Genomic DNA, 12,637 nt, shown 5'->3' with positions numbered 1-12,637 from the left:
AGCAGCGGTAGCAAATCCAGGAATCCTATTAAAGTTGACCCGCATAGTGGGAATAAAATTGGTCTCCTGCCTTCTTTTGCTTCTTATGTTACTGTTGAGAGATCTGTGAATGTTTTCCTTAAAGTCAGTTAAAGTTTATTGCTGCTACAAGCAGAATTCCTGCCTGTCTGGGTGGGGAGCTGGGAAAAGATGGGCACCTTGTGCCAAGAGAGCTGCACAGGAGTGAAAGCCAAGCAAGTGAGATGCAAGAGGGATTTAGCACTGGGCTGTAATTAGAAGTTTGTCAACAGAGCATTAGCGTGGAGTGCTTCCAGCAAACCCTGAGAGGGGGCAGAGGAAAATTCTTCTTTTCTTAGTATGGCTTCAATCAGTCCAAAGCAAGTTAAATGGCTTCTTTAGGTCTGTTGCTTAGTGTGGCTGTCTTGGTTAGAACTTGTTCTTTTCTACTGATGTCCAGAGAAGACTGGCCAGGATTTTCTTCCTGTGAGGTCTCCTCAGTCACTGCTTCCATTCTGCTCCCACTGAGGCATAACTCAGCTTACAGAACTGAAAAAGTAAGACAAGTTTATCTCAGCAGCTCAGGAGCTGAACGTGCGATCCTTATAGAATCACCTGTCAAAGTTACTCTGTTTTTTACCACGTAGCTCTCTGCCCCTTGTTTGATGTGTGCCTTTTCCCTGACCTCTGGTCTGAGATCTGGGAAGTGGATTGCAAAGGAGACTGTGAGGTGTGATGGTTGTGGGCTGGTTTTCCACAAGGCTTGTATGTTTCCTGCAAAACTTAGATGCAACGTCATTAATAGTGGAAGCTTTCTGATGTCTGAAGGAGATTCTGACGTAGGCACTTCTAAATGCGTGACTGTAGACACAGAATTTGGCTTTTCTGACATAAAACTAACAGGAATCCAAATTCAGCCTGGCATGATAAAGGTGCTGCTGAAGATGATGGAACCGTGTTGGTTTACATAACTTGCGTTGGCCAGCAGCTTATATCTTAATGATACACAAAATACATGTTTACTTTATTTTAGAAGATAACTATTTCTAGCTTGAGTAAATGCTGTTGTGCTACTTAAAGCACATAGAAATTCTTATCTCTTGCTTTGTGTGTGTGTGTGTGTGTGTATGTATATATGTATATATACGCACACATAGTGTGGGAGGAGAGAAGAGGAAAAGTCAAATACGTTTATGTCTGTTCCTCATCCTTGCTTCCTTCTCTGTTTTTTCCTTGTATAGAAGTTTATAGAGTTTGAAGATGCACTGGAACAGGAGAAGAAAGAGCTACAAATCCAAGTGGAACACCTTGAATTTCAGACTCGACAGTTGGAGCTGAAGACCAAAAACTATGCAGACCAGAGTAAGTGAAGTTGTGCACCAGATACAATTATGTCGTTTGCTTTCCATGAGCATAGACTTGCAGATATTCTTCATGTGCTGTTTTCTGTCGTTTGTTTTAATGTAGTTTATGCAAAGCCTGAAATCTGTGGCTGTCCCTTTCCTTGGTATAAAAATCAGAGCAATCTACAGGGTGGGACATATCCACAGTAGCGTAGTGCAGGTTTCATTGCTTCTCTTGCATGGAGCATGTCTAGATCTGTATGTTAGCTGATGGGTGGAATCTTTTCTTGGTAGTTTCACGGCTGGAGGAGCGTGAATCAGAAATGAAGAAAGATTATAATGCTTTGCATCAGCGTCACACAGAGGTAAGCTGATGGTTGATTTTTTCCTAATGAACTCTTGGTTTACCCATAAAACCACATCAGAGAATTGGGTTTTATCATCCCAGCAGTGCCTAGAGCTTCAGAACCTTGAGAGCATCAACATTATCTGAAGGGAGGGTACAAGGAGGATGAAGCCATGCTCTTTTCATTGGGACCCGTAATGATCATGGAGTCCAAAGGAGTCTTTTGTTTCATTCTGTTTGGCTTATGTATTTTTTTCCCCTTCTCAGATGATCCAGACCTATGTGGAACACATCGGACGATCCAAGATGCAGCAGGTTGTGGAAAATAATCAAACTGAGGGCAGTGTACCTGGAATAAGGTAGGGCCATAACCTCCCCATATAATGTTTGCCATCCAGGAACTTATCAAATGAGTGCATATTTGCAAGAGAAAGAAACCAGACAAAGGATCTTTCCCCGTGGGCATGGATTGTACCTGAAGCTTTTTGTAATGGGTTGAGGGTGAGTTGAGGGTAAGTTCTCTAAGGTTTGACAGAGAGGAGTTTTTTGTGTTCTGTTACGAAGTTTAGACTCCATTGTGCTGCTGCAGATGGGCGTCTTCTGGAAAGCGACATTTGTGTTCTCAGGTAGCATGTAAAAGACTTATCCATTAAATGGATGAGGATGGAAGAGAGTGTTTATCTGTGTGTGTCTGTGTGCATGTGTGACAGCCAGCAAAACTGGAGTAGTTAAATGCATTAGCCTTTATGTAACTTCTTCCCCAGTTTCTTAAGGGAAGATTTCTCTGAGTCAGTCACTCAATAGACCTACTTATGCCCACGAAAGTGCTTTGTTTTTTTCCCCCTCTGTTTTCATAGCACTGAAGTGATCAGAGCCAACCTCTGTTTAAAGGAATGGCAGTAGCGGGAAATGAAATTTGGTATATAAAACCACTATTGTTTTTTTGGAGCCTTAGACCAAGTTTAAAGCACAAAGGTTCCAATTGCAATCATTTCATTACAGATACGTTATAGGCACCAATAATGTTGCCCATAGGCTGTGGAAGGAAAAAAAAAATGGTGTTCCATAAGTACTGATCAGAGAAGTAATAAATCAAATGAAGCATTCTATAAAGCTATTTAGACTGAGCACAATCCATTGAGCCACTGGGACATACGAAAAGATAATTTCAAATGAAGAAAAGAAGAAATATTCTTCCTATTTTCTAAACATAAGGATATTTTAGTACCTTTAGTACATTTAAATACTAGGGTGTCCATTGGGTTTGGGATAAAGAAAGTGGAAGGAAGTGTCAGGTCTTGAAATAAGGAATATAAGCTCTCTGGAAGCTGTGGCTTGCTGTTGCTGGGTTGGAGTGACTGGGAAGGAATTCAGATTGTCAAGGTTTTGGTTGTGTATTGTAAAACAGCAGAGGAGAGAGCAAGAGAGACACAAACTGCTCCCCCCGGAGGGAGGCTGGAAGGATGTGGAAGGGGAGAAATAGAAAACAGGACTTTTCAGAAGAGTGTGGGACTTTGCCCCATTCCTTACGGACACGATGTTCCTTCCCCAGCTCGGCCTCCTGCCAGAGCATCGTGCTGTGACGGGAAGGTATGGGGTCAGCCTCTGGTTCTGTGCTGGTGGCTTACTGGTGTGCACATGGGGCTGCTGCGGGCAACGGGAGGTTTGTTCACAGCTGTTGGTAACGTAACATCAGTGTTAGAAGGAAGGGAGGATGCTGAAGGAAAATGGGCTCTGTAACTGCAGAACGTCCGTGTTTGAGACTTCTGCTGAGCTGTCTGTGCCTCTGCTGTCAGATGACTCTGTACAAGCTCTTAGGCACAGCCATGGTGGAGGAGAAACAGGGTAGACTAGGTCTTGTTCAGTCCAACTCACCTCTCCCACCTACCTGAAAGGTACGAATGTTTGTAGAAAGAACAGCTGTGCTGATGTGTGCATTTCTCTCTCGTTGCCATCTCCATGTCTCAGCTCAGGGGGAGCTGTGAGTTGCTGAGCTGGCAGGGTGCAGCATAGCAGGAAGCAAAGTGTCAGTGTGTGGTCCTGTTTCTTTTGTCCTGCAGAGAGCCGCTCAGCTCTCCTGCCATGGAGAATATTCAGCAGTGTTTCAGGGGCCGCAATAAAGCAGTTTGAAGCAGTTCTACCCTAAACTCGAGAGGCAGAGAGACTTATCTAGGTTTTCTCCTGCATAAACTCTGGTGGACAGTACAGATCTGTAGTGGATCTAAAAGGAACTGGAACAGGAGCATTCTGATCTGACTGAGCTCTTTCCATATAGTAAGTTCTCAATGCTGTGTTTTTTTACTGCAGAGCAGTAAATTGGTGTCATGTCAGAGAGTGGCTTAGAAGAGTAAAACTGATTACAGAATGCAGTGTAACCCTTTCCCAGCTGGTGATGCTTTTCCAGCAGACCAGTGGAAAAACTGAGAAATCTATACAAGGAAAGAAGAGTAGAAGCTGGATGGTGGCCCCTTTTGGTGAATGGAGGCAGGTATGATGGGTATGGAAAGAGAAGATAGGGTGTGAAAAGAACCAGTAGGTTGTTCTTAGGACTGAAAGCATGTCTTCCTGACAGCTCCCTCAACACATTGTTTCTGTTTTCCTCTGCCCCAAACCAATCCTGATCACAGCTGTAATGGTTGGAGTGTGTTAGGCTGGCTGCCCCCCCAGTTATCCTTCTTTAAATAAGGATGTATCTGTGCAATTACTTAGATGGTAAAGCAAGAAAGTACTGCAGGCAAAAAGCAGGCTCGGCTTCCCTCCCTGCTTGGCATTATGCACCTGCCGGATTTGGAACAGACTGCTTGGTAGAAATTGGTTTTGATGAGTTTTCACTAATTGTGAATAAAGCTGAAATTAATTGTGGCTTTTTGTTACTGTTCAGTGAAAGAAATGTGTAGTGGGAAGTGATTATTGGTTCTATCTGTGAGACCACCATTCTTTGGTGTGAAGGACAAACCTTGCACCGAGGATTGTCCCTGTGTTGGAGGGATGCTATTCCGTGTAACATGATGCTAGTTCCTGGAAGAATGTGAAGAAAGAGCAGCTCTCTGTGTCTGTCACAGCCCCTGCCAGGCCTCCATCTGAGTGTAGGAACAGCAGCTGGGAAGTGGGTCTTCTTCCTTCATTTCAAGCTTTGGGCTGTTTGTGTGTGCTGTATTTGTGTGTGCTTGTGCCTTTGAGGGTTGTGTGTTCCTGTGTCTGCACGGCTGCGTGTGGGTGAACACCAACACTTGTGAGTCGGTACACTGATGTGTTCTGGGGGGGATATGGGTGTAATCTCTCACTGTCTTCCCAGGTGTGTGTGAGTGCATTTGGTTACCTTCACCTGTAGATGTGCTTGGGTGTGTTATATGGTAGACTGTGTAAATACATATTTGCATAAGGCCGTAAATACACCAAGGGTGCTTGCTTGTCACTTGAGAGAAGATGGTGCAAGAACTGCTGTGGTGTGTGTGTGCCTGCTGCCATCTGAGGAGGGGAATGGGTATAATGCACACCTCCAAGTAGTATGAATCAAAGTGCATGCATACGCTGTCTCTGATAGGGCTGCATGTTTGCATGACCTTCGTTCTCTAATTGTTGTTGTTGTGTTTTTTTTTTGTCTTGCTTTTTGTGCAATTGCTGCTCTGTTTTGGCTGTTACGTTTGTCGCTGCAGTCATCGCCAGTCATGGAGGAAAAGGTAAATCCTACTGCTATTTGTTAACCATAGTTCTGAAGTTTGCTGTTGGGTGGTCATGGGGTGATGCTGAAGGGTTCTGTGCTGGCCTATTCGCCCTCTTTGTGTACTGACATCTGCATTAGATTCACTCACACACGGCACGCTTCCCTTGGCTGGTGCAGAGGGAGCCAGCAAGCTGCTACATCAGGAAGCAGCTTGTGCACCCAAAAGCAGAAGGGGCAGAGGCTGGGTTCCAAACTGAGATCATCCCTGTGTGATCGGACATTTGCACTTCACCTTCCAGGTTACTTTAAAAAGTTGTCTTTTCTCCCTTAAATTAGAATCATCAAATCACCAAGGTTGGAAAAGATCCCCAGTGATCCAAGTGTCCACCTACCACCAATATTTCCCTTCTAAACCATGCCCTGCCTGCCGCATCTACACGTTTCTTGAGCGCTTCCTTTATGAGCACAAAATACGCCTCTTTTCTAAGCAGGGCAGGAAATGTGTGTCACCAGTAACTGTCAGAAATCACATCTGACTTTGGCTGAGGCAGTGAGTTCTGCACCACCAGCCTACATAGAGGGCTGTTGCCATCTTGCAGTGATGGCAAACCTCGTAGTTCTGTTACATTTTCTAAGCTTTAGGATCTTACAGGAGGAGCGTTCTGATCCAGGTTTTGGCTACTGCAAGCCTTTATAGAAGCTTTTGCTGTTTTCCTTGCAACGTGAGGTGGAACTAACCAAGTGCTCAGAGTCCCCCTGGACCAGAAGGACGTGGGTGTATGAAAGTCACTCCAAAGGGCTGTAGTCAGCACTGAAAATTTATAGCAACCCTGAGGATATTCTGAACTACTTTGAGGACTGGTAACACCAACATCAGGACTGTGAAACTGAACTGATCTTTCCTGCAGTTTTTCCTTGATGGGCCGCAGCAAGCAGCCGCTCCAAGCAGGAGCCAGGCTGGCACAGTAGTGCAGTGTGCCGTGTCAGCTGGACAGTGCTCAGAATGGAAAGGCTGAGCATTTGTCTCTTCTGTTAGACATTTTGCTTTCTCTTTGTAAATGAGCTCTTTTCTGCCCCTGCCCATGTTTGTGTGTTTGAGTCGGTCCTGGGGCAGCCTTAGATGCAGCTGTAGTTGTTTTTCACCCATGGTCACAGAGCACAGGATCACAGAACAGGCTGGGTTGAAGGGGCTGCTGGAGGCTGCCGGTCCCACAGTGTGATGGTGGTAGCTAAGCAGAGTCTTGGTAAAATGATTGCTGTGTCCAGGAGCAGCAATGTACTGGGCTGCCATGGAGCCTGATGGAGCAGGGGAGCAGATCAGCGTCTTGCGAGGAGGTGCTGACTGCTGCCCTGTTTCTGGAGTGTTCATGCTGACGAGCTACTTTCTTTTTTTGAGTTCCCACCTCCACTGCTTGCTCTACATTTTCTCCCACTGGAACTTGGCCCCCAAATCTGTGCCAGCTTCCATATTCAGAATCAAATCCACAGCTTGCTGGTCACCTGCACTTGCCAGAAAGGAGACTGATAAAGAAATACAGACATCTGGCTTTAGGAATGAAACATTTATTTATAAGTTTGTATAAATTCGGAATTTTGGGAGGACTGTGGTTGGATATGGAGGAGGAATCACAGAATGCAAGTATTACTTCTGCTTAGTATTAGAAGTGATCCAAAACCCACTGATTTCTGCTGTTGGTGCAAACCACATTTGGGGTGGAACGTGCAGAAGTGGCGTGTAGTAACTCACTTCAGCCTCTTTCTTCATTCAATGATGCCCATGTTCTCGTGGGGTTGTCTGCAGTGCTGTTTTCCCACACTACCCCCATTGCTCAGGTCCTTGCACTTTTGCGTTTCCTTCAGACACTGCATGGGGGGGTGATGTCAGCTGTGCCTGTCTTGGTCACTTCCCCTTTGAGGAAGATGGTTGGCTCTACCTGCAGACACTCTGGGTCTGAACAAACAGCACCGTGGAGCTGCGGGTTTGGGGGTCCACACAACTGCTAAGCTGCAGGAAGGAGTGCAGTTCAGTTTCTAATGACTAACATTTTGCATGAGCTGGTGTGCTGTTTCTTTTGTGTATGAAGCTCGTAAACAGCTAACAGATTGGCTTTCCCTCTCTCTCTGTTTCTCTGTTTAGCAGGAAGGAACGTCCTAACTCTCTGAATGTCTTCCCCCTCGCGGATGGCATGGTACGTGGGCAGATAGGGGCCAAGATCGTCCCAACACTGGACCACTGGCACCTGAGTGACCTCGGCCAGCTGCAGTCCAACTCCAGCTACAAGGTTTTATAGACCATCACAGAGCAAGGGTTTCCCACTCTGCCGCTGTCAATAGCATCCCATGTTTTCATTAAGGTGGAGATTAACCTGTGTCCATAACCCTTTGCAGCCTCTTCCTGCTGTGTGTTTACTCCTGTGGTGGCTGTGCTGAGGTGGGAGGATGTCCCATCACAGATCTGGTGTACAGTGCGGGAGGGATTTATAAGGCTCGTGGTGCTTGTTACCTCCTTGTCTCAGTGTTAATCTCCTTTTCTTGACTGGCCCAAAGTTGAAAGGAGTGTGTGTGGAGACAGCTGGAAATATAGCGAAGATAAGATCTTTACTTTTTTTTAGCTTATTTGTGGGAGGAAATGATGGAACCTGCCTCATCTCTTTCCCTCACTAAGAGCAAGACTTTTGTTCCTCAGCTGAGACTAGACATAGGGTTACTCTTCAGCAGTTGTTCTTTTTGTCTTATCACTCTTCTGGCCTTCCTATTTTCAGTTAAAAGGGGTACTAAACCTCTCTGACCGCCCACGTCCTGCACTGTGCTTAAAGCTCTTCACTTCCTCACACATCTGGTCTGCAGCTCTAGTCTCGTGTTGTCTACATCCAATACGCCTGTCACATTCGGTGCACTGTCTTCTGCACTGGGGCTTGCCAAAAGCCTCACAGCATGGCAGCCACACCAGAGCAGCTGGATCGTTGTGCCTTTTGCTTCAGGTGCTGTGCCATTTGGAGACCACTCTGAGCTCAAAGACCCAGAGATCGTGCTGTTAGTTGACAGATCTGTGCATTTATTAGCAGTTGAGGCCGCTCATGAGGAGCCATCTTTCCCACATTCTGTGCCTGCAGACTTCTCAAAGTCTTTGCCCAGAATCCTACCAAATTCTCCAAACGATGTTTCTCAGGTACCTGGTGTCAGGCCTGACAGTCAGTGCTGCATCCACCCAGCATGGCTTGCAGTGTGTCCTCCCTGCAGAGCTTCTGGTCTGCTTTAAAGATGCCTTAAAAAGCGCTAGTCAGATCTTAGACTAATTTCTGGAGAGCTTTGCTGCAATTAGGGAATAGCAAAACCACAGTACAGTGGGATGTGGATGTGAAGGTGTAGCTTCAGATAGACTAATGTATGCCAGCACGTTGCTGCACACAATCACACAGCAGCCAAAATGTACAGAGACCAAACTTGTACTTCTGGAAAGAATTTATTCCTTTGGATCTCAGCACTGCACGCTGCTATGGGTGTGCTCTGTTGGTCAGGGACATGTGGCAGGTGTAAGACTTTGGAGGAGCTGGAACAAAGCTGAGGTGAGTTCCACCTTCCAGACTACTGAAGGCACAATTCAGATACATCATTGCAGGGCTTCTAAGAGGTTTTCAGTGAGAGCTCAGGGGAACTCATCAGTAACTCAGGATCTGCATTGCAGGAGAATACAGCAGGAATCCACATAAATTGTAAGCTTTGGTTTCCAGGCTCAGGTAATGGAGAGTTACTGACTTGATAACTTTGTCATTTATTATTGGTGACGTCAGGCATAAAGTCCATTTCTGGTAAAAAGAAAATGTGCAGAAATAGTGCCGTGCTGCCCTACATGTATTTGATGGGTGGGTCTGGGGTTTGTGTTGATGCTTGCTAGGAAAATTCAGAAGTGGGAAACACACTAAGGAGGTCAGCTGATAGTGTGCAGATAGAGCTTGGGCTATGGCAGACTTGGATAACTGGGGTGTTAGGGCAGATTTCCTAAGACTATTGAACAAACATGAATAATTAAAAGGACTGATTAGCTGACTCTGGATTTGCAGATTGGAATGGAAAATGTTCCTCCTGCAAGCTACTTGTGCGCACTCTGACTAAAAATGCTGTTTTCCAGCTCTTCTGCATGGCTGTAATATCAGCAGTGGTGCTCGTGCACTCCTTGCTCTTTCTTCATCTGCTCTGATATTTCACTGACATCGACTGCAGACACGTAACTTACTTTCCCAATATGTGTATCTTGACTTTTCTGGCTAGTTTTCCTTCTTACGGGGCCATACGTTAGTTATGTTTTAATTGTCCTTGTGTACTTATTATGACTATTTTCTGTTTAAGTTGCTGTTTTTGTTATTTTCTTTTTACATTCAGTTGCACATTTATTTTACATAATGATTCGGAGATGAAAGTCCTTAACGTTTTTGTTTTTATGTACTATGCTTTCAGTGTTATAACCATACAATTGTGACTACTCATGGTGACATATGACTGCTATGAATGTTGAGCCTTTGCAATGCATTTTGGAGGTCACTACTGCACATTTGATGTTTAGGAGGTTGACAGGTATGGCTGTAGGTAAGTGGTGGCTGCGGAGAGTTTTCTTTGGGTGAGCTCTGGGCTATGCAGTGTGCCTCCTGGACTGCAGAGGAGAGCTGTACAGTCGGTAAAATATCTGGAACAGTAATAGTGGAACAATCAGGACAGTGGAAGGAAGATACCAGCAGAGTTTAATAGGGGTTCTGGACTGCGAAGAAGAGTGCCTTGGTAGTGTTTACATTTGAGAGGAATTTCCCCAGGGCAGGCTGGTAGACTTAATAAAGGACACTCTCTAGATGACTATAAACTACAAATGTATAATCATAGAGTGTAATTACATGTGTAATAATTCCCTGATGTGTTCTGGGTGAGAGGAAGATAATGTCAACAAGCAAGAAGCTTGTATTCTCAATACAAGTATCACTCTATAGATGCTGTAGAACTTCTAAATGACATCTAGATCCCAAGTCCAAGAAATGACATCTGCACGTCCCTTTTGCAGTGCTGAAATTCTCACAGACTTCAGTCGTGCTTACAGGTTGTGGGTACAAGGAGGAGCTCTGAATCTGTTCATCCAACAGAAGTGGTTTTTTGGGTGGGAGAAGAGGTTTTATGGTTGCACTTTACGCTTGGAACTCTTTGTTGTTCCTTTGTATGACAGAAAGCACAGCAGGTTTAATGGATCACAACCCCAAAAACTGAACTAAACTATTAGAAAAGTAACTCACCAAACAGGAATCGAGTGGAGGTGAGAAGTGTGATTTCCACATGTGGCCACAGTGAAGTGTTTCCATCTCAGTTTTGTTTGTAAAATCAGCAGATGTACAGGGAAGCCACTGGAACTTCCATGTGGGAGCGTGGGGCTGTTTGCACTGACAGTGCAGAAACCAAACAAGGCACTGATTTTACTGAACGGTCGAATATTAAAAATAAGCCTTTTTATATAAATGCACAGATGTAACATAGAACCTTTTGACTTGTGCCGTGCAATGTACTGCAGGGTGTTTTAAGATAAGTATAGTGGCCGGTCTGATTAAGGGAAGGTGGTAATAAGATTCCAGATTAAAAAAAAAAAAAGGCTGCAAAGGGTTAATAATATATTTCAGTATTTCATCCCATTTTGAATTGCTTTGTTATGTTGTGCAGTTAATGTTAGAACAGTAGAGCAAGACTTAGAAATTAGTGAACCAGCATCACAGCTCCGAGTATGGGAGGCCCTGAAGCAGCTGCTGAGCAGTCTGAGTCTTTGCAGCAGTTGCACAGGAGGGGAGCTGCCAGCAATAACAACTATAGCTGAGTCTGGGTGTGCAGCTGCTGAGTGTCACCGCACCCAATTGCAAGTCATCAGCACACAGAACTCTCCAAATTCATTTTGCCATCTCCCTGCCGGCAGCAATTAGAGTGGGCTGCCATGAAGAAAGGAGAGATCTCATTTGGTACTGGGGATGATTACTGCATCAGTCAAGGCATTAATTGGCTGACTTCGAAGCAGCGCTGCTTTAATTGACAAACAAGGGCTGCAGTGTAAAATCCTCACAAAGCCTTACAAGTCTCCCATGTTTTTCAAGAGGTGTTAATACAAGAAATGGGGCTGTAATGTCTGTAAAGCTGAGTCTCACTCATGCGCATTTCACAATGGAAGTCTGTCACCTTTGTTAATTCGTCAGCTTCTTATTTTTGAGTTTCTGGGTCTTGCCTTATCAATTTGGGGAGACCAAACCTGTTTCTGCTGTGCTGTCAAGCCGGACCCATGCTTGGCAAGCTTCTGCGTAACATCATGTGGGGACATAGGTCTTCTCCCACTAGCAATATCAGACCATCAGTTTGTTATCTGCTTTGCTTCTGCAGTTTGGTGTAAGAAATACGCTGCTGTTCTCTCAACACAGGGGATTCTCATTCTAGTTATGTCAGTGGCTTACTGTAATGGCAGCTTCTGGATCCTCTAAGAGCTCGCATCTTTCCCAAGCGATGTGCGTGTTACCTTCCAGTCTTGGGAAATGCTGTCCTGGCTTACTGCGAGTGCCAAGGCCCTTCAGCTTCTGCTGTAGTCAGTGGCAATTGGAGGTGCTTTTCGCTTATGAAAAGACCTTCTTCCTTGAGGTGCATGATGAAGAGGTCACATAATGATGTGACTTGTGAAGATAACTCTTCATAGTAAGAGAAGAAGGATGTCAATCCTTTCACAGGTAGGATTTGCTTGCTGAGTTCAGCATGGGAACTCACTGCTGCGTTCTGGTTGCAGTGCCATGTGTCTCCAGTGAACGCTGGGCATTTAGTCGGTGCAGTGAGCAAGGCTCATTTTGCTTAATGCTTTAAGGCAGCCATATACCAACAAATCGGAGATTAACTGAAATATATAGCTCTGCTTTTCCCTTTTTATTCTTTCCCTACCCTGGAATTGCCGTAGTGTCCCCAAGATGAAATGTCTGAATCTGGGCAGTCCTCAGCAGCTGCCACACCGAGCACCACCGGAACCAAGTCCAACACTCCCACATCATCCGTGCCCTCTGCTGCCGTCACGCCCCTGAATGAGAGCATCCAACCCATCAGTGAATACAATGGCACAACCAAGAGCAACAAGAGGACACGAGAAAAGCGGAACAGCCGGAACATGGAAGTCCAGGTCACGCAGGAGATGAGGAATGTCAGCATAGGTATGGGAGCTGGAGCGTGTTTATGAACACAGGTCCCTGAGGTTAGCATCAGAACCAGAACCTCTTCTGTGTAATACAGAGGAAATTC

The 12,637-nt window shown here is 45.2% G+C and overlaps 1 protein-coding gene across 21 annotated transcripts in view; it reads left to right on the top strand.

Moving 5' to 3' along the window:
• The window catches only part of MAPK8IP3 (mitogen-activated protein kinase 8 interacting protein 3), a 43,560-nt gene that overhangs the window by 6,091 nt on the left and 24,832 nt on the right, over window positions 1–12,637 (top strand). For 9 of the 21 annotated variants that reach the window (XM_072349745.1, XM_072349734.1, XM_072349728.1 and 6 more), the window contains exons 2-7: window positions 1,239–1,359; window positions 1,635–1,705; window positions 1,954–2,045; window positions 5,343–5,366; window positions 7,488–7,632; window positions 12,303–12,549. In XM_072349745.1, the coding sequence (XP_072205846.1) occupies window positions 1,239–1,359; window positions 1,635–1,705; window positions 1,954–2,045; window positions 5,343–5,366; window positions 7,488–7,632; window positions 12,303–12,549 (700 nt within the window). The remainder of the gene's footprint in view (window positions 1–1,238; window positions 1,360–1,634; window positions 1,706–1,953; window positions 2,046–5,342; window positions 5,367–7,487; window positions 7,633–12,302; window positions 12,550–12,637) is intronic. The other 12 variants (XM_072349744.1, XM_072349743.1, XM_072349741.1 and 9 more) reach the window with 7 other exon arrangements.

The sequence above is a fragment of the Excalfactoria chinensis genome, chromosome 14 (genome assembly GCF_039878825.1).
Source record: "Excalfactoria chinensis isolate bCotChi1 chromosome 14, bCotChi1.hap2, whole genome shotgun sequence".
NCBI classification, from domain to species: Eukaryota; Metazoa; Chordata; class Aves; order Galliformes; family Phasianidae; genus Excalfactoria; species Excalfactoria chinensis.
Note: the sequence above shows the minus strand (reverse complement) of the source record. Positions and strands in the feature narration are given on the sequence as shown.